Source organism: Hippopotamus amphibius, chromosome 9, assembly GCF_030028045.1.
Source record: "Hippopotamus amphibius kiboko isolate mHipAmp2 chromosome 9, mHipAmp2.hap2, whole genome shotgun sequence".
Taxonomy (NCBI): Eukaryota; Metazoa; Chordata; class Mammalia; order Artiodactyla; family Hippopotamidae; genus Hippopotamus; species Hippopotamus amphibius.
The window spans coordinates 124,686,168-124,704,378 of NC_080194.1; the positions used below are offsets into that span (position 1 = coordinate 124,686,168).

Consider the following 18,211-nt stretch of genomic DNA (forward strand, 5'->3'; position numbering starts at 1 on the left):
CTTGGACACTAACTCTGCTTGGTCCACAGGAGACTGACAAGCCGGCAGCAGAGCCTGATCCTGAGCTACGCTGAGGACGAGACCGACGTGGAGGGGACGGTGAACGGTGTCACCAACACAAGCACTGGTAAGGTGGCCTGGCGACCTGTGGGACCCCCAGCTCCTTAGATGGTGGATGGTTTGGAAGTGTGTTGGGGTTTCCACTTGGGAGCCTCCAAAGAGCAGAGTAGAAAGAGAGGAGCTGAGGGCTTGGAACGGGGTGGGGGCAGCCGAGCTCCAGGAGAAAGCTGCTCTCCCTTCCTCTACAAGCACTGGTTGCCAAGGTCAGCGAGTTCCACAGCGCTTCCTGCCAGGTGGCACCTGTGTGTCTCAAAAGGCTGCTCTCCTAAGTTCTGTCCTTGGTTCTGTCACTTGCCTGTGACCTTGGGCACATCCCTGCATGAGATCACCTTGTAACCACTAAAGGAGAAGATGGAGATGGGTTGGAAAGCTTTATGCGTTCCTCACCCAGAAAGCTTCTCCAGGATTTCAGTGTCCTGTAAACAACAGCTACTGCAGAAGTGAAAAATCGTAGTCACATGCCCCCAAATCTGCCTGTTCACAGCAGGTCTAGACTCTGAGTTCCTAGGGCAATGAACAAACAAAACATCTTACTTACCCGAGCTTAAATGTCATAGGCCCTCTGTAGAGTGGAGTTAAATATTGGTGTTTCCATACCAGAATGCTGGCAGGCAGAAGCTTTGGCCACAGGAACCTTGGCCACAGCCCTCCTCCTGTGGGACAGGGGTGCTCTGCTGAGGAGACGCTGTTCTCTGTCAGTTGGGCCTCCTGTTGAGGCCGGGACAGGCTGTGCTGAGGGTGAATTGGCTTCAGCTGCCCTACGTGTTGCCTCCTTGTTGCATCATTTTGTTTTTGCCTGGGTCCTGGATCTGCCTCTCACCTTCTCAGAAGTTGAATGGTATCAGATTAGTGTATGGTCATTCAGAGCAGGTGATCGGAGCTGGGGGTGGAGAGCTTGGCCTTGGAGCCTCAGGGCAGGGGTGGGGGTTCCAGCAGCAGCAGCCTTTGCATGGACTTGGGTCAGCTACTGTTTTGTTTTTGGCCATGCTACATGGCACGTGGGATGTTAGTTCCCAGACCGGGGATGGAAACTGTGCACCTTGCATTGGAAGCACAGAGTCTCAACCCCTGGACCACCAGGGAAGTCCCCTGAGCTCCTGTTAAGTCCAGGGGACCAAGTCCTCCGTGAAAAGCAGCTGCCACAAATCCTGTCTATGGCCAACTAGGCAACAAGTGGGCACTTATTTTAGTGGTTTGGTTCCTAGATGTTTTCATATTTTCTTGTTAATATACCTGGAACTAAAAAGAAGTGAGAATAGTTGTTCCATGTAACTCTACTTACGCACCTCTGGCTTCTCCCTGAGTCCCAAATATTCCCACAGTCACGGAGCACGTGAGATTTGTTCTGCAGCCGGCTCTCAGCTGTGCTCCACTGCCCCCACCCCAGCCCCAGGAACTTGAGGTCCACCTGTGCCTCCTTCACTGTATTCGAATGTCAGGAATTAGTCATCAGCAGTTGTTGTTTTCAGCCCCTTTCTGAGAGCTTAAATTGGGAGTTGATCATGCAGTCAGCTTATGAGTGTTCTTAGAACCCTTGTTACTTTCATGGTTCTTTGTTCTATTAGCTTATTTCTTGTTCCCTCCTTCAGCCACGATTTATTGGGAAGTTCCTGTGTGCCAGACACTTCGCCAGTTCTTCCTTTTAAATTTTTATTGACATAATTTTGCTGAGTATAACGTAACTTTAACATACGTATTAGATGCATTTGTAAAGAGTGTTTATAAAGTAAAATGAGTATGTGGAGTTATTGCTTTTTCCACTCACTTCCACTGTCATATCAGAATTGTATTCCAATGGGAAATTTGGCTCTCAGACATAATTCTTTAAAAAGCATTTAAGAATCTTAGCATTGGCTTCAAAGAATGCACTGTCAGTCAGTCTGCTGCCTGGGTGTGGTTAAGCCTCTTGTTACACTGTGAAAAAGTTACCTTTGCAGTCCTTGTGTGAAAACACAGAAGTGCACATAATTCCCCTTCCCTGACAACTTCCCTAAGGTGACTCCTATTTAAGTAGGGCCTGGATCTCTTTTGTTAAAGTTATACTGGAAGCAGTTGCCTGCAGTCTTCAGTGGTTCTTGGGCTAAAATGTCACTTCTTAATAGCCTCTGAGTGCCTGTGAGAGTCGTTGGAGACTCAGTGCAGATATAGACAGATTCCTGGGTGTCTTTGCTTTCATTACCAGAAGGCATTTGGACTAGTTACAATTATATAGGAAACTGACCTAAAGTTTTTGGTGGGTTTAGTATCCCTTGTTTATTTTTGTTCTCTAAGCCCCTGCTGAAAACCTTAATGACTGACCCTGGCTTCATTCCCAGTCTGTGAAGCAGAAAGATAGTAGCAAGCTTGGGACTGTTAGTGCTCTCCCAGGCCTGGGGCACTCTGAGGTTACAGCCTGCCTGGCCTTTTGGGTTTAGAGACAGTGAGCCTAGTTGTTTGTGTTTCTGGATCATCATTAACTCCTGTGAAGGCCCACATATGTACATTTAGCTGTCGTGTAGGAGCCTGTTCCAGAGCTCGTTATTTGGGGATCCCACCTGCATTCTCTTCTCTGACGGGCTGACAGCGTTGACTGTGGAGCCCCTTTATTAGGCAGGGCGGAGGCAAGAGGAAGATGAGGGAAAAGATGTTTTAGTGGAACAAGAGGCGCTCCGCTGGCTCAGTCTGTGTGTGTAGATGGCTCAGGGAGTCAGGCTGGGAGTGTAGACACGCACCTCTATCTGTAGGGTGGGTCCAGTCCTCAGAAGTCAGTAGTCATCGTGGAGTCCTATTGGCTTCTGTTTCTTCACAAAGATGGTCACTTAGCATTTGCCATGTGCTAAGAAGCGACGCACGGAGAGACAGAGTCCCTGCCCCGTCCAGCTTACAGTGCAAGGGGGGGAAGACAGGGCAAGCACTGAACCCCCAAACATAGGGCTAGACCTTGCGTATGACACTAGGAGTTTGTGCCTGGAGAAAGGTGGTTCAGATTCCCGGAAGGCATGTTACCTGGTCATTCTTCACCTTGTAAAGAGCCATCAAACACTTTTGACTGGGAATCGCTGCCTGGAGGACAGGAGAGCATCCTCTGTGAATGCCCCTGCACGTGCGGAGTGCCTGTTGGATGAGTTTATTTGAATTCATTTTCCTTCTGAGAACGGAAACGTAACCCCTGCTCGGGAAAGCTGTGTGTACTCTGATAGAGGAGTCCTGTGCCTCGGCTCCAACCTTTGCCTGAGGTTGGCTGAGCAGCTCCTCTGCTCTGGTCACCTCCTGAAGGCGCAGACTGGAAACGCTCATGCAGTGCTTGCTTGTGCGGCTGGAGGGACTGTGGGCATTTCCTGTTTAGCCTAAGCGCAGCTTGTGTCCTCTAATGAGAACAGAGGCACCTGAGTGCCCAGGACGTCCTGTACAGACACGTCCCTCCTCCCCCGGGCCAGAAAAACCATGTAGGTATAGACTGAGTCATCAGTGTGCAGAGGCTCATAGTTTATCCCTGACTTTCAGTTTAGAGTTTTAAATTCAGTGTTTAAATCCTTTGATGTCCTTGTCAGTAAGCCTCATTCCTGAAGGGGCCCACATTTAAAATAGAGATAAGAATGTGTTCTGGTGGCAGGGGGTGAGAATTTCTGGGTGTGTCTGTGTTTTGTTGTTTTATTTTTTGGTTTTGAATCATTAACCCACTAACTAGGTGTTTATTCTGGCTCTCCCAGACTTTGGCCAAACACAGTGGCCCTGGGGCATGACTGCCAGGACAGCAGAGTTGCGGGGGGTGGTGTTGGTGGTCACTGAGTATTTCTTTGCCCCATTGTGACTAGTAGTTATGGCTTGGGTTCTGCTGTCAGATGATTCAAGTCCCAGCTCTGCCACTTTTAGCTATAAAGCCTTAGGCAAATTTCTTCACTTCTGAGCCTCAGTTGCCTCATCTGTAAATTGCAGATAATAGTAGCCTTCACTTCATAGGGTTCTTCTATGATTAAATGAGATCACATGGGTAAAGCATTTGTCACGATTCCTGGCATGTGTTAAAAGCTCCATCAGCAGCCGTAACTCGTAGTGTGACACGTACACTTGGGCACACACCAAGGACATAACAAAATTCAATACTCTTGCCCTCTTTTGTCCGAGGTGGCCTAGGAGTGATGGAAAATTTCTGGTTTGTGGATTCCTTTCTGTTAGGAGAGTCCTCTTTTGTTACTTAAGGCTGTATATAAGAAAAGGGGATGTGAAGGACTGAAGGAGGGCACACCAGGCCTTGTAAAGTGTGGCCGTGGACGTCTCTCATGGGGGCCTGTCACGGTAATTGCAGTGCCCGGGTCCTCACCTGGGGAGCCCTGGGCTTCGAGTTCTCCTGGCCGCCTAGGCTTTTGTGGTTGACCAGAACTCTGTCAGTGCATTCTTGTTTGGGGCCATGGCTACTATATCTCTGAGGACACTCCTGAGCTTGGAGAGCACATCAGATCCAGAGGACTGCCTGGGGGGCTGTGCCCAGGATGATCCACCCCACCCCTGCTGGGGGCCTGTTGCCCAGAGCTTTGGGCCTCTCACTGATAAAGTCATCTTAGACTGCGATCTTGGGGACATAGCCATTTTGTACCCTCTATGCGCTATACCTGATGTACATCTCCCAGCACAGTGAAAAATATAGCATAACCGGTTGGCCCTCTGCCTCATGGTTGGCAGGTCTTTAAAGTGATGTGTTTGTGCAGCAGAGTTGCTCTCAGTGGGCCCTCAAGGAATAGCAAGCAGCTTCCCTTTATCTGGAGCATTTGGAGCCAGATGCTTGCCCAGTGATGCACAGGGTCCTCGGCTGCCGTTGTCGTAGATGAGAAGCGCGCGTGTCCTGGGATCCCCCAGTGTCCTGAGACGGTGTGTGCACACCAACGGGCTGTGGAAGCTGGTTGGTTGGTCTTAGCATGTGTCCTTCACCCTCTCAGAGCCAGTGAGCAAGAGCCCAGACTTTGGCATCCGACTGCTTGGGTCTCAACTTAGGCCTCGCTCCTGCTTATTGGCTCTGTGACCTTGGGCATGCCACCTAATCCCTTTGTGCCTCTGGTTTTTGTTTTTTTCACCTGTGGAATTTACCTGTAAGGTTAATGAGCTAATGTGGACACCATGTGGCCTGGCCTAGAAGGTGTCTGGCACTGGCTCTATTTCTGTTACGGCTGTTAAGGTAGAGACAACTGCTGGTTGTCCCTTTCTATTTCTTGTCTTCCTCTCACGGTCCAGTGATTTGAGGAGCAGTTGGGATGCTCTGAAGTGTTGAGTCATCTGACAGGCGGGGCGGTCTTGGCCAACTGGGGTGTGGCCCCCTCTCCTCTCAGGGTGGTGCTTGGTGGCTCCTTGAGCGGCGAACCCTGGGTGGCCAGGCGGGGCCTGGGATGGGACACGCGGAGGTGTGCGCCCTTGACCCCAGTTCTCTCTGCTGTTTGTGCCCAGGTGGCAGCACCATGGATAGCTCCGCAGGAGGCAAGGCTAGGCCTGAGGCTGGGGAGGACAAGGAGGGATTCCTTTCCAAACTTAAGAAAATGTTTACCTCCTGATATCCCAGCCGAGGTAGGAAAACCCCTGAGGTTCCTCCCCACTTTGTTTCCCTTTGTGAACTAATCCCTGTTCTCCGTCACTTTAACCAGTATCATCCCCCACCCCCAGAGTTGAAGAGGTTCCACTCTCAGGCATGGTGTGTCTGGCTCCCCTCAGAGCCAAGCCTCAGCCTGTGGGGAGTCAGCCGGTAGTGCAGGGCCGGACCACAGGGCAGCAGCCGCTTCTGCTGGCTCTACTCCCTGGAGAGGTTGCTGTCTCCCAGCCCTCCTTCTGCCAGCTCCCGGGGGCTGCGTGTCCTGCTGTGGTGGGAACCAGGTTGCCCACGGTCACAGAGGGCAGGTCATAGCAGAGCCAGGCCTAGAACTCAGATGTCCCCAACCCCGGCCCTGTCCTGCCTGGGAGGCGCGGGGCGGTGTCTGCCTTGGTTAGGGCTGGGGTGGGGGGCACTGCCGGGAGTCCTGCTTGCTCACTGTGGTGTCTCGGGACTCACTTTTTTACTTGTGCTGGTCCCTGGTGGCTGAGACTCCTGGTGCAGCTCCTTCCCAGGAATGACAGAAGCTCACCAACAGGGTGTGTTTTTCCTGTGATGCCAGTGAAACGTAACTGTTTGTGTCTTGGCTCAGGAAAACGGTCCACTGGAAACTAGGCTGGGAGCAGCAGCCCTTCCTTGTGGCCAGGGCACCTTGGATGCAGGAGGATTCCACACGACAGCACCGAGCCCCTGCCTGCAGAGGCCCTCTGGACCACCCTGGCAACAACAAAATCATGTGACAACACACCTCTCCATGGAAGGGGCATGGTGGACAGCCCCTGGGCAGTAAGGCATGGCAGGCCTAAGGGCTGGTAGTTTACTGTCCGTGGGTAGGTAACTCGGCGTCTCCTGGCTCCGGCAGAGTCAGACAGCTGGACACTTCTTGCAGAGCTAAAACTCTAATTTGGAATCGAATGTGGTTAAAGAGTTAAAGACCATGCTTACAGCTTAAAAATGAAGCCTTAAGCTGCACCGAGTTGTGAAGTGGTTAATTTCCCTCTCAGCAAACCGCTGGGAGGTTCCAGAATGAGTCTTTCCTGACAGGTTGTCTTTTCCAGGAACGTGGGGCAAGCACGCCCCACTAGTGTCATCCACCCCTCAGCAGGGGCGTCCCCCGCTGGAGTTCGTTTTAATTCCCAAAGGTACCAAGCAGCTGGAACATGGGGGCCTTGGGGGCCCAGGGTGATGCGTATGAAGACAGTCCCTGGAGATGCTACTCTTGATCACATGGGCCGTGATCTCTGTCAGGATGGACAGTCGTTCCTCCCACCTCACTTGGGGTGGCCCCTTGTCCCCTGACGGTTGAGTTCTGTTGTTCTAAGCCAGGTGTGAGTGGAGCTCCTGCCCTTCTGCTGGACCACAGCCGGCCGTAGGCTGGGGCAAGTAATGGCCTCTTAACGTGGAGCCCCTGCCCCACTGCCTGCCAGGGCCTTGGTTCTCACCACTCACTGTTGACCTCTGTTTTCAGATGTGTGTTTAAATTATTCAATGCTAAGAGTCATCGTCTTTTCCTGTAGAAATGTTTGTTCAGAAAAGGAGAGCATAGTCTCAGCAGTCGAAGGTTCTCCACCATCCAGCCAGAGCAAAACACTGTTTCCCCAGCCTTGGCTTGTAGAATGTGCGAGTGCCATTGTGTTTCCAGATCCCCTCACGGTGGTAAGACAGGTTAATGAAGAACACTTCTGATTAATTTCCTTTTGTTTTTTTCTTCATTATTTACTAAAATAAAGCATCTACTAGTGTCTGCTCTAAGAATGTAAAATGATTCTGTATCAATGTAAATAAGATTATCTACTGCAAAGAGATACTTAAAACCTAAATTGTGGTCATTTCTTCTTTGAAAGAGTTCAGACAGTTTTATACAGGTGGCCAGAGGTGGCTATCCTCGTCCCTGGAGTCACACGTGCCAAGGGACGGGTGGCACTCTGACAGGCACTGACGCTCTCCAGCCCAGATCCCAGAGTGGGGAGCATGCTGATCTGAACAAATGTTCTGGGATTCAGTGTGTAGCTTTTTGGGACCCTGTACCTCAAGAGACATGCAGTGTGGCTGACTCAGGTTCCTATATGTCACTGCCTCCCTCACTAGATTTTTTTTTCCTCCTTTATTTTCAGAGTAATATTAAGGTATTTTTTTGTGTGCTGCAGTGTTAGTCTGGGCTGTCTCACAAAAGCCCCAGTGCTGTCATGGCTGGAGTGGGCCCCAAGCACATAGCTCTGCCCCACCCTGGGTTCTGGGCTGAGCAGGTTGAGGTGTGAGGGCACTTGCTGGGTTAGGTGAAGAGGTTGGGAATAACTGGTGGGCAAGAAAGGGGCTCAGTGACCGCCTGCCAGTTTCCAAACTTGTCCTTCATTGAACAGAAGTTTGTCAAGCACCTGCCCGCTGTGGACTCAGTATGAGCCTGGTAGGATCCTAGACCACAGAGTTTGGCGGTGGGGGAGCTAGATGGTGTCTCTCGTTACAGTTTAGGTTTTCTATCCTGGAGAATGCAACTGAAGTCCCACTCACGGCCTGTCTTTTGAAAGCAGAAGCCTAGACTTTGAAAGGGAAAAGTGGATTTTCTTTCTAGCGAGACATCTTCATTGCTGTACTGAGGCTTCCTTCCCTCAGATGGTCAGAAGGTGGCAGGGCAACATGTGTAGAATCAAGTCTCACTGAAGGCCTGGACTGCTTTTGGCTTTTCCCACAGCTGGCTCCTGAGACATGCCTGCAGACAACTTTGCAACCTGAGGTGGGACTGGAGCGTGAGATGAGCTATTTAAAAACACAAGAGTATCTCAAGGCCCCTGAGCCTTTGGGGATCAAGAGAAGGGAGCACAGGTAGATGGTGTGAGCACTTGCTGTAATGTTCGGAGCATGGACCAGAGAAGGGAAAGCACTGGAGGCTCACAAGGACTGACCACATGGGCCCAGAGGAGTCAGACACTGCTTTGCACAAATGCCCTCACGTCACCCTCACACCAGCCCGGCCAAGTGGCACCAGGTGAGCAAACAGACCCGAGAGGCTTGGCGATGCGTCCAGGGGCTGTCGCTTGTGGATGAGGAGTGGCCGGAGCCTGGTGTCGGCTCCCCACCGTTTGCCCTGGACCTGGGACCTGGCACAACGGGCTGTCCCTGGGCTTGGTATCGACCAAGGGCCACTCCAGGATCTCGGCACAATGAGTTGGGGCCCCATCAGGTGAGTTTCCCACCCAGGGGTCTGGGGGACTCGGGCATCACAGGGCTGGACACAGATGACCTCTCAGGTCCTCTTGCTCATACGGGGGGCCTTGGAAACCCACGTCATCACGACCTTTCCCGCCTACCCTGCCTGGGAGGCTGCTCCCCTCAGACTGCAGACTGTCCCTGTCCCACTGAAGCGGGCTCTCCTCCAGTGTTCCTCATCCCTCCTGCTGTCTGCAGCCCTGTCAACCTGCAGTCATTCTGCAGATTGGTATCTGGCTGTCCCACTAAACCAAGCTCAAGGCAGGGCACATCACTTTTCTGGTTAATATTGTTATTTAGGGCCCAGTGCACTGGTAAGTTATCAGAGAAGTACATTTTCAGTGAATCAGTTAATGAACAGGACTGAATGAATGTGGCAGCCCTGCCACCCTTTCAGTGCCCTCAGCAGATCCCGAGGCAGGGTGGTAGAGACACAAGGCGGAGGTTTCTCAAGCCCATGCAGACACCAGTCAGCCCACTGGCTGTGTCCTCTGAGACTTCATCTTCTCCAAAGCGAGTGGGAGAGGGAAGCCCTCCAAATGCCTGGGAGTCTACCCGCCAAGCAGGCTGGGTGGTTCCTTCCCTGGTTTCCCTTCCCAGCCTTTGTTGCGGGCAGTGTCACCTTTCCTCAGCAGTGTCCAAATCTTATGACCTGGGGTCCACAGATCTGCAGTGTTGCTTCGGGGGTTTCTTTCCAGCCTGTTTTGAGATCACCCACATCTAAAGGCCGCTGCACCTGGGGGCCTAGGAGGCAGGTGAAGAGAGAGAGGGAGAAGGGGCTGGTCTTCCTGCCCTAAAACTCAAGGAAGGAACATGCTGGTGGCCGCACTTGCATTCTGGAGAGGAAGGTGTGCATGCAGGGGCGTCAAACGTTGTTGCTCCTGGCTGGCAGAGGTGGGGGGTCCTCTCAGCCTTCCACCACTTGACTGGGCCCCCCACCACTTTACACTTCATGCTAGAATTTTCATGTCCTTGGTGCCCCAGCAGCTGCCACCTCAATCCCAGTCCCTGAAACAAAGCACTTTTCTTTTGGAAGCCATCTGTGAGAACAATGGCCTTTATTTAAAAAATAAACTTTCTTGTAACAAAAGAAAGGATCACTGTGACTGTACCTTCTGTCCCCCCAGAAGGGGCTGAGAGGTGGGCAGGGTCACAGCCCTGCAAAGTCTCCTTTGTGCTGCTCCAGCCACTGGTCCAGTGTCCTGGCCTTGGGGTTGAGCCTCAGGGTCAGTTCAATGTCACGGTCGGGTTTCAGGGCATAGAAACGGAACATGTTGGCCAGGTCCTGGGCACCGGGAAAGTCAAGCTTCTCATAGTCCTCGGGGCTTGTCTGGAAGTAGAGGGGAGTCTCTTAGGGTCGATCAGCATCTGCAACACTGACCACACTGTTGGCAGCTCAGTTCCTACCCTGGTCCCCACTAAGTTCTTCTGAAAACCAGTCTATTTTAAAGAGGAAACTTCAAAACCCACTGTTCTGGGGCAATTTAAATCCTGTTCTTCCAAGATCATGAGACGAAAACTTCTCAGTCCCTTCCAAGTCAGAACTATGCTATGTCACTTCCTGCTCAAAAAACCAGAGCTGTTCCCCTTTCCTGACCAAACTGAATCTTAACTCCTCAGCTCCCAAATCCTCCATGACTGCCTCAGGCTCCCTTGGTTGAGAGTAATACACAGCCATTTAGTGCATGTTCTCTAGGGCATTCATTGTGCCAAGGGAGTGTTTACAGCAATTGCTCCATTCCATCCACACAGCAGCCGAGGAGGGGGATACTCTCCTTACACCCACTTTACAGATGAGGAAACTGAGGCAGAGAGCGGTTGGGGCTGGGCCTCCGGTCACACACGGGTGGGTGTTAAGGGCTGGGAGCAAGATCCAAGCTCCCCCATCACTGCTCAGCTTGGGTCTGGGGGGCTCTACGAGTGGTTTTTGTCATTTAATGACAGAGTAGCCCAGACTTCCACAATGAGAAACAAGAAACAAGGTACCTGGGGATCTGGACAGGAAGACGGGGTAGGCAAGGGGACGAGGGGACAGTGCCAGGCCAAGAAGGGGGACCAGGGTGGGGCCTACCTCGGCCACCTTCCCCTCCCTCAGAGGAGCCCAGGACACTCTGTGTTTTTGCTCCTTGCTTTGGCCCCTACTGCCCCTCTTCTGGAACCCCTCCTTGCCACTTGATCAACTGCCAAAACCAGAAGTTTCCTCGGTGGCAACACCTGGCTCCTGAGAACAGCACAACATAAACGTTCACTGTGAGGATGAATCTGACTTTACGTTGCTCAGAGCGCTGGGGCAGCCCTAGACGCCCCTTCTCTTCTACCCGCAAAGCCCCTCTGACTGCGGCTGCCAAGTCCCAGCCCGGGCCCTCCACCTTGGCATCGCGCACAGCCTTCCCGGTGTGCTTGGAGAGCAGGGAGGCGTACTCCTCCGCTGTGTGCCTGCAGGTGCTGAGCCCGATGTTCCGGCCGATGTATTCTTCCGGCATTTTCAGCAGGCTGAGCACCACGGGGCCCAGGTCAGTCACGGACATGCCGTCCATGGGCACATCACCCATAGGCAAGCCTGGGAGGAGAAGAGGGTTGTGCTGGCACGCTTCTCTGAGGGGTCAGTCCCCACCAGCCAGTCAACTGGACTTGTGCACAGGCCAGAGGCAGACACCCACGGTGTCAGCAGGAAAAATGGGTTAGGAAGCGGGACATGATGGAGCTCTGCCACCCGGCAGGCCATTCAAACCCTGGAAGCCTGGCTGCTCCCTTCCTGGGACAGGGAGAACCCCCAGCCTGCCGGCCCTCTCGGGACTGAGATGGGAACAAGGTGAAGGAGACGAAAGGGCTTTGGTAGACACCTCCAAGAATGGGCACGTGCCCTGGTGCACTTTATCAAACCTGAATCCCTAATGTGGACGCCTGTCAGGGTTGCTCCAAACACCAGCTCCACTGGGCAGGAATGCTCGGTCAGCTGAGGCCAGGGCTGAGCCCAGAGCGGCATGACAGGTGCTAATAAATAGGTTAAATTAACGAGTGACTCCACCTGCTGAGGTGTGGTTTTGGGGATGGAGAGGCAGAGCTGTGTCTACATGTGTCGTGTGGCGCACTCAGGCCGTGGCCTACAAAGTTTCCATAGCTGCTGGTTCAGACCGCCCAGGGAGCCTGCAGGGATGGACCTCCAACTCAGAGATGGAACACATGTGAATCTCTGACTGGCTTTGCAAACTAAGGGGAGGTGCCAGTGCACCAACACCAGGACCAGACTCTGCTCATCTGTGGGCAGGACCCAAGCAAGGGTGAGCAGCGTTCACGCAGAGGTGAGGGACTGGGAAGGCTCGGACCTCTCCTGCTCTGCCTGCCAAGCCTCCTATAGCTAACCCACTGCCTCGCCAGCAGGACAAGACTGTACACGGTTCCCTCGAAGCTGTTTGCAGATTTGCAAACAGGTGTTGAGAAGACAGTGCTTTCCTACTTTGAGAAAACTACACCTGGACCTCACCTTCCAAATCCTCTCCTTACTTATGAAGCAGTAACAACTAGCATAAATCTCCGTAAAGCTCTCCGACAGACAAAGCACAGCATCCCCGTGCTCGGCAGGTTTTCCCATCGCCCCTGGGGAAGTCCGTGTCATGCCCATTTTACAGGACAGGATGCAGAGGCCCAGCACGGTCACATGCCTTGCTCACAGCCGCAGCCTAACATGAGAGGGCCAGGGCTCGGACCCAGAACCCTCTGAGGACAAGCCCAAGTGGGCCACCACGGCACTACATGGTGAGAGCAGACACCTGAGGAAGCGGGGAGGGCACTCACTCAGCAAGTAGCTCTTTCCATCTGGGGCTTTTTGGGGCAGGAAGTAGGAAAGGAGGTTCTCGAAATAGCAGGGCAGCCGCACACTGGTCATGGGGACGCTGATGTCCCGGAAATATTCCTCCACTTTCCCTTTGCCGTCAAAGTGTCCTGCTGCCAGTCTCCCAGCTGTCAGCTTCTTGATGTTCTCTAGGCCACTGTAGACCACGTAGCGCAGGCCCAGGCGTTTGGCCAGATCGGCTAGCAGCTTTCCCTGGCAGGCAGGGAAGGAGAAACCACAAAGCTCTGAGGGAGGATGTGTGTCCCCATCATGGCCCTGGCTCGCCCACCCCCAAGGCCACTGTGCCTGGTGCCAAGAGCCTTCTGATAAGGCTCCCTCTTCTATGTGCGGCTCATGTGGCACCACACCCTCTACCACGGGATTATAAGCCTCCCACCACCTGCACAGCCTTAGCGCCCCTTCTCTAGATCATCTGGGTTGTTCCACCTTCTGGTGTGCTGGACCACGGCCCACTGTGTGCCACCTGGGAGGGTGCACACAGAGGCTTCCCGCCTCTGCCTGCTCTCAGAGAGCATCTTGTCCTGGGTGCTGGGCCGTCTTCCTGGGAGAGCCCCAACCGTCCCCTAGGGAAGTGCTACGGCTCAGAGGTTAAGCACACAACACATGCCACCGGGGCTCCAGACTGGCTCTGTAGCACACTGGCTGTGCCATCCAGGACAAGGGGTCTGACCATTCTGGCTTCATGGGTTAAACGGGGACAGAAACACGACCTGCTGCACAAGGCTGTGTAGGGTGCTGGATGGTGGCCTCCCAAAAGATACGTCCACATCTCAACCCCCAGAACCTGTGAATGTCACATCATTTGCAAAAAGATCTCTGCAGGTATTTTTAAGTTAAGGAACTTCAGACGAGATCATCCTGGATTACCCAGTGGGCCCTCAACCCAATGACAAGTGTTCTTATGAGAGATGGAAGAGGAGACACGGAGAAGAGGAGACGCTGTGTGAAGACAGAGGCAGAGCCCGGAGTGATGTGACCGCCTGGGCTCAATAACCACCCAACCAGAGAAGCTGGGTAGAAAACAGAATAAAGAGAAACAGAAAACATCTGAAAGGGGACGTGGGGGACTTTTTGGAATGATGGAGATGTATTATATTTTGAGTAGAATGGCAGTCATATGGGTATATTTATTGTCAAATTTCATCAAATTGTACAATTAAAATGTTCACATTTTAAGAAAATTATGGGTCAATAGAAAGTGTAAAGAGTCACTGGGTGACACAAAGCAGACTGTGGTTGCCTGGGGCTGGGGAATAGGGGAATGGGGAGGGACTGCTACAAGGTATTGTGTTTCTTTTCAGGGTGATAAAATGTTCTAGAATTAGGTAGTGGTAATGGCTGCACAACTTTGTGAATATGTTAAAAACTACGGAATTGTACACTTTAAAAGGGTGAACAGGGACTTCCCTGGTGGTCCAGTGGTTAAGAATCCGCCTTCCAATGCAGGGGATGCAGGTTCAATCCCTGGTCGGGGAACTAAGCCCACATGCTGGAACTAAGCACTGATACAGTCAAAAAAATAATAATAAATATTTTTTAAAAATAAAAGCTTAAAAAAAAAGGATGAACAATATGATACATGAATGATATCTAAAAAAAGTCATCAGATGAGGAAGCAGCCATCTCCTGCCCTCATCAAAGTCTAGGAGGGCTGCATGGAAGAGGAGGGGAAAGGCCTGCAGTGTCAGCGGTCAGGCAGGGGTCGGCCCTTCTCTGGCAAGTCACAGCTGCCTCGCAAGGCCAGTAGAGACCTGGGAGCACCTTTGAAGATACCCTGTCTCCTGCCCCAGCCTTCCCACACCCTCCTGCATGCCCTCACCTGCTTGACCTCCTGCTCCTGGCTGCAGTTCTCCCAGTAGTTGGTCACGATGAAGGTGGCATGAGCCCCAGTCAGGGCCAGCTCCATGCTGGCCTCGTCATCCTGGTCTCCCTGCACTACTTCTGCACCTTGCAGCCTCAGCTCCTTTGCTGCCCTCTGCCCAGGGTCCCGGGTCACCACTCGGACCCTGAATGTCCCATCTTCCAGCAGTGTCTGGGCCACTGAGCCCCCCTGGGCACCTGCGGAGAGTCAGAAAAACCTATAGGGTGGGACCTGCCTGGGAGGCCTGCCAAGGGTGAGGCCCCGCAGGGAACATTCCACCACAGCAAGACACCTGGCACTTTTCACCTGTGATTCCCGCTGTCCTGACCCACACCAGCTTTTAACTAACAGCTTCACCAAGATAGAATTCACTTACTGTGACATTCACTCTTTTAAAGTATACGGTGCAGTGGCTTTTAGTATATTCAGAGTGGGCAACCATCATTGCAGTCAATTTTAGAACATTTTTCATCACTCCAAAAAGAAAATCCATACCCGTCAGCAGTCACTCCCATTCTCCCCTCCCCCTCAGCCCCTGGCAAACACTAATCTGTTCTGTCTCTACAGATCTGCCTATTCTGGACCCCTCATGTAAATGGAATCACAATATGTGGTGTTTTGTGTCTGGCTTCTCTCACTTATGTTTTCAAGGTTCATCCACATTTTAGCAAGCATCACACACCTTTCACAAACATTTTAAAATGTATTATGAAATATTTTAAAAATATTTATTTATTTTGGCTGTGCCTGGTCTTAGTTGCGGCATGAGGGATCTTTAGCTATGGCATGTGGAATCTTTAGTTGCAGCATGCACTTGGGATCTAGTTCCCTGATCAGAGATTGAGCCCGGGCCCCCTGCATTGGGAGCACGGAGTCTTAGCCACTGGACCGTCAGGGAAGTTCCTATTTTGAAATATATAGCACATATAAAAAAGGAATACCAGCACCCATGAGCCCACTACTTAGCTTAAGAAATAAAATATCACCTATACCTTTAAAAAAAAAAAAAAAGGACTGAGGGGAATTCCCTGGCAGTCCAGTGGTTAGGACTCTGTGCTCTCACTGCCAAGGACCTGGGTTTGATCCCTGGTTGGGGAACTAAGATCCTGCAAGATGCGTGGCACAGCCAAAAAAAAAAAAAAAAAAAGACTCAGAAAATTACAAAAATTAAAATCATCAAAAGGAAGAAAGTAAAAATCATCTATAAATATGTATATAAGAACACTAGCTGCAGTATTATTATCAACAGTGGAAATTTATAGACAACCGAGATGTCCTTCGGTATGAACCTGGTTAAATAAGCGATAAATCCATACAAAAGTGATTAAAAAGAATGTCAGATCTGTATGCATGACTTAAGACAGGTGACCATGACCTGTCCTGGAGTGGAAAAGGCAAACTGCAGAACTACAACTACCCTCATACAGTATTGGTGGGAATGAAAAGTATAGTCGCTTTGAAAAACAGTCTGGCAGTTCCTCAAAATGCTAAACACAGTCACCAAATGATCCACCAATTCCACTCCTAGGTATAGTCCCAAGAAAATTAAAAACATATGTCCACACAACAACTTGTACATGAAGGTTCACAGTAGCATTCATTATTCACAATAACCAAAAGGTGGAAACGAATCAAATGTCCATAATGGATGACGGATAAACACAATGTGGTATATCCATATAATGGAATATTATTCAGCCATAAAAAGGAATGAAGTACAGATTCATGCTACAATGTGGATGAACCTGGAAAATATTATGCTCAGTGAAAGAAGCCAGACAAAAGGCCATGCGTTGTATGATTTCATTTATATGAAATGTCCAGAACGGGCAAATGCATACACAGAAAGTATACAGACTGCCGGGGCATCCCTGGTGGCACAGTGGTTAAGAATCTGCCTGCCAATTTAGGGGACATGGGAAGATCCCACATGCCATGGAGCAACTAAGCCTGTGCACCAAAACTACTGAAGCCTAGAGCCCGAGCTCCCCAACAAGAGAGGCCACCACAATGAGAAGCTGGTGCACCGCAACAAAGAATAGCCCCTGCTCGCCACAACTAGAGAAAGCCCCTGCACAACAACAAAGACTCAACACAGCCAAAAAAAAATAAAAAAGAAAAGAAAAGAAAAAATAAAAAAAGAAAAGTAGACTGCCAGTTTCCAGGGGCTGGGGAAATGGGGAGTGACTGCAGATATGCGGAGTGACTGCTAGTGGGTATAGTGTTTCTTTTTGGGGTGATGAAATGTTCTAAAACTGATTGTGATGAGGGTCACAGAGCTCTGTGAATATACTAGAAACCAGTGAATTGAACACTTTAAATGTGTGAATTGTATGGTATGTGATTTATATCTCAATAAAGCCGTTATATACTTTAAGAATATATACAGGAAAGAAAAACCAGGTGAGGGCAAAATAAAACACTACCATTTAAAAAATAGTATCTTTATATATCTAATCTGTCTGGAAAGATACTCAAGAAACTTGATAACAGTGATGGATGGGTTTGGGGACAGAGGTGGGAGGAAGATTTAGTTTTGATATGCGCAATCACCTGTTATCCAAAGTTAAGTAATTTTTTAAAAAAATTCAAAGGGAATCAACGCTCAGGTCCTGCCCCTCGGCCCCACCCTGGGTCGGGGGGTCCAAGCCATCTCTTCCCTACCTCCAGGACCCCGGGGATGTCTCCTGGCGCTGGGGCGCCGAGGCTCTGCGGGGCCGGACCCGCCGGACCCCTGTGCTGGCCTTGGTGAGGGGTCCTGCGCCTCAGCGCCTCCGTTTGAGGTTTCGCTTACCTGTAGCTCCAAACACGACCACCAGCTTCTTGTCCGCCATGAGAGCGGGAGCGGGAAACGCGGTCCGGAGAGGTCTGGGGGCCATGAGAGGCGCAGAGTCGGCGAAGGGGCCGGGGGTGCCTGCCCGTAACGACCCCGCGCGCGCCGCGTGGGACCAAAGGGGCGGTCCGGCCGGGAGAGTTCGTGACCCCCGAACCCCATCCCCTCGGGCCCGATCCCCAGGGCCTACCCGCACCCCCCGCCCCGGTCCCTCAGGTCGGCTGTACCTCCTAGCCGCGGCCTAGGTGGGAAACGGCCCTGGAAACGCGGACCCTCAGCTTTATAGCCGAGTCCACAGCGGAGGCGGGGGATAGCAAACTGAGAGCGGAGCCGACCCCCGCCCCCAGCTCCAGCTGCAACCTGGCAAAGCCACCCTTTCTCGGCCACCCTGCGTGAAGGAACCCCAGGCTGGGCTGCTTCCGAATCCCCGCCGTCCGGGCCCTGACTCTGCGCCGAGCTGACCCGCCACCCCCCTCCGCTGGCACAGATGGTTCGTCCTGGCTCGGGCTTGGCTGCAGGTCCGGCGCCGCCACCACAAGGCCTGTGTAAACGGAATTTGGAATTTGCGTAGATCGGGTCTGAAATGTACACGCAGAGGGCTGCTTAGCCGGACGCTGGGGGAGATGACTGCGCTGAGCAAAAAATAAAATACATAAATAAATAAGAATAAATTTTATCTTGCATGAGCATCTGACTTTGATATATGGGTGTCACCCAAAGACAAATAAATCTATGTCAGTAAGTCTTAAGACCGAAGGCTCTGCCTGAGTTCTTGTACACCTGATTCAC

General features: G+C 51.7%; 2 protein-coding genes across 6 annotated transcripts in view; one reads left to right on the forward strand and one right to left on the reverse strand.

Annotated features, from left to right (window-relative positions):
- Positions 1–7,491, forward strand: part of DNAJA3 (DnaJ heat shock protein family (Hsp40) member A3) — a 30,880-nt gene extending 23,389 nt beyond the window's left edge. Inside the window, exons 10-12 of one of the 2 annotated variants that reach the window (XM_057695021.1) lie at positions 30–127; positions 5,536–5,652; positions 6,264–7,491. In XM_057695021.1, coding sequence (XP_057551004.1) covers positions 30–127; positions 5,536–5,639 — 202 coding nt within the window. In that variant the 3' untranslated portion in view covers positions 5,640–5,652; positions 6,264–7,491. The remainder of the gene's footprint in view (positions 1–29; positions 128–5,535; positions 5,653–6,263) is intronic. The other variant, XM_057695022.1, reaches the window with a different exon arrangement.
- Positions 7,492–9,162: 1,671 nt separating this feature from the next.
- NMRAL1 (NmrA like redox sensor 1) lies at positions 9,163–17,789 on the reverse strand. 4 transcript variants are annotated; one of them, XM_057695961.1, is made up of 6 exons: positions 17,384–17,504; positions 14,548–14,786; positions 12,671–12,920; positions 11,245–11,435; positions 9,988–10,205; positions 9,163–9,619 (listed from the first exon to the last, which is right to left on the reverse strand). In XM_057695961.1, exons 1-5 carry the CDS (start codon positions 17,466–17,468, stop codon positions 10,026–10,028), a joined length of 945 nt encoding a protein of 314 aa, XP_057551944.1. In that variant the 5' UTR covers positions 17,469–17,504; the 3' UTR covers positions 9,163–9,619; positions 9,988–10,025. The 4 variants fall into 4 exon arrangements, with proteins under 4 accessions (XP_057551944.1, XP_057551945.1, XP_057551943.1 ...); XM_057695962.1 differs by lacking the exon at positions 9,163–9,619 and adding an exon at positions 17,650–17,789 and having other exon boundaries at positions 9,898–10,205; positions 17,384–17,457; XM_057695960.1 differs by lacking the exon at positions 9,163–9,619 and having other exon boundaries at positions 9,898–10,205.
- Between the last annotated feature and the right edge of the window lie 422 nt (positions 17,790–18,211).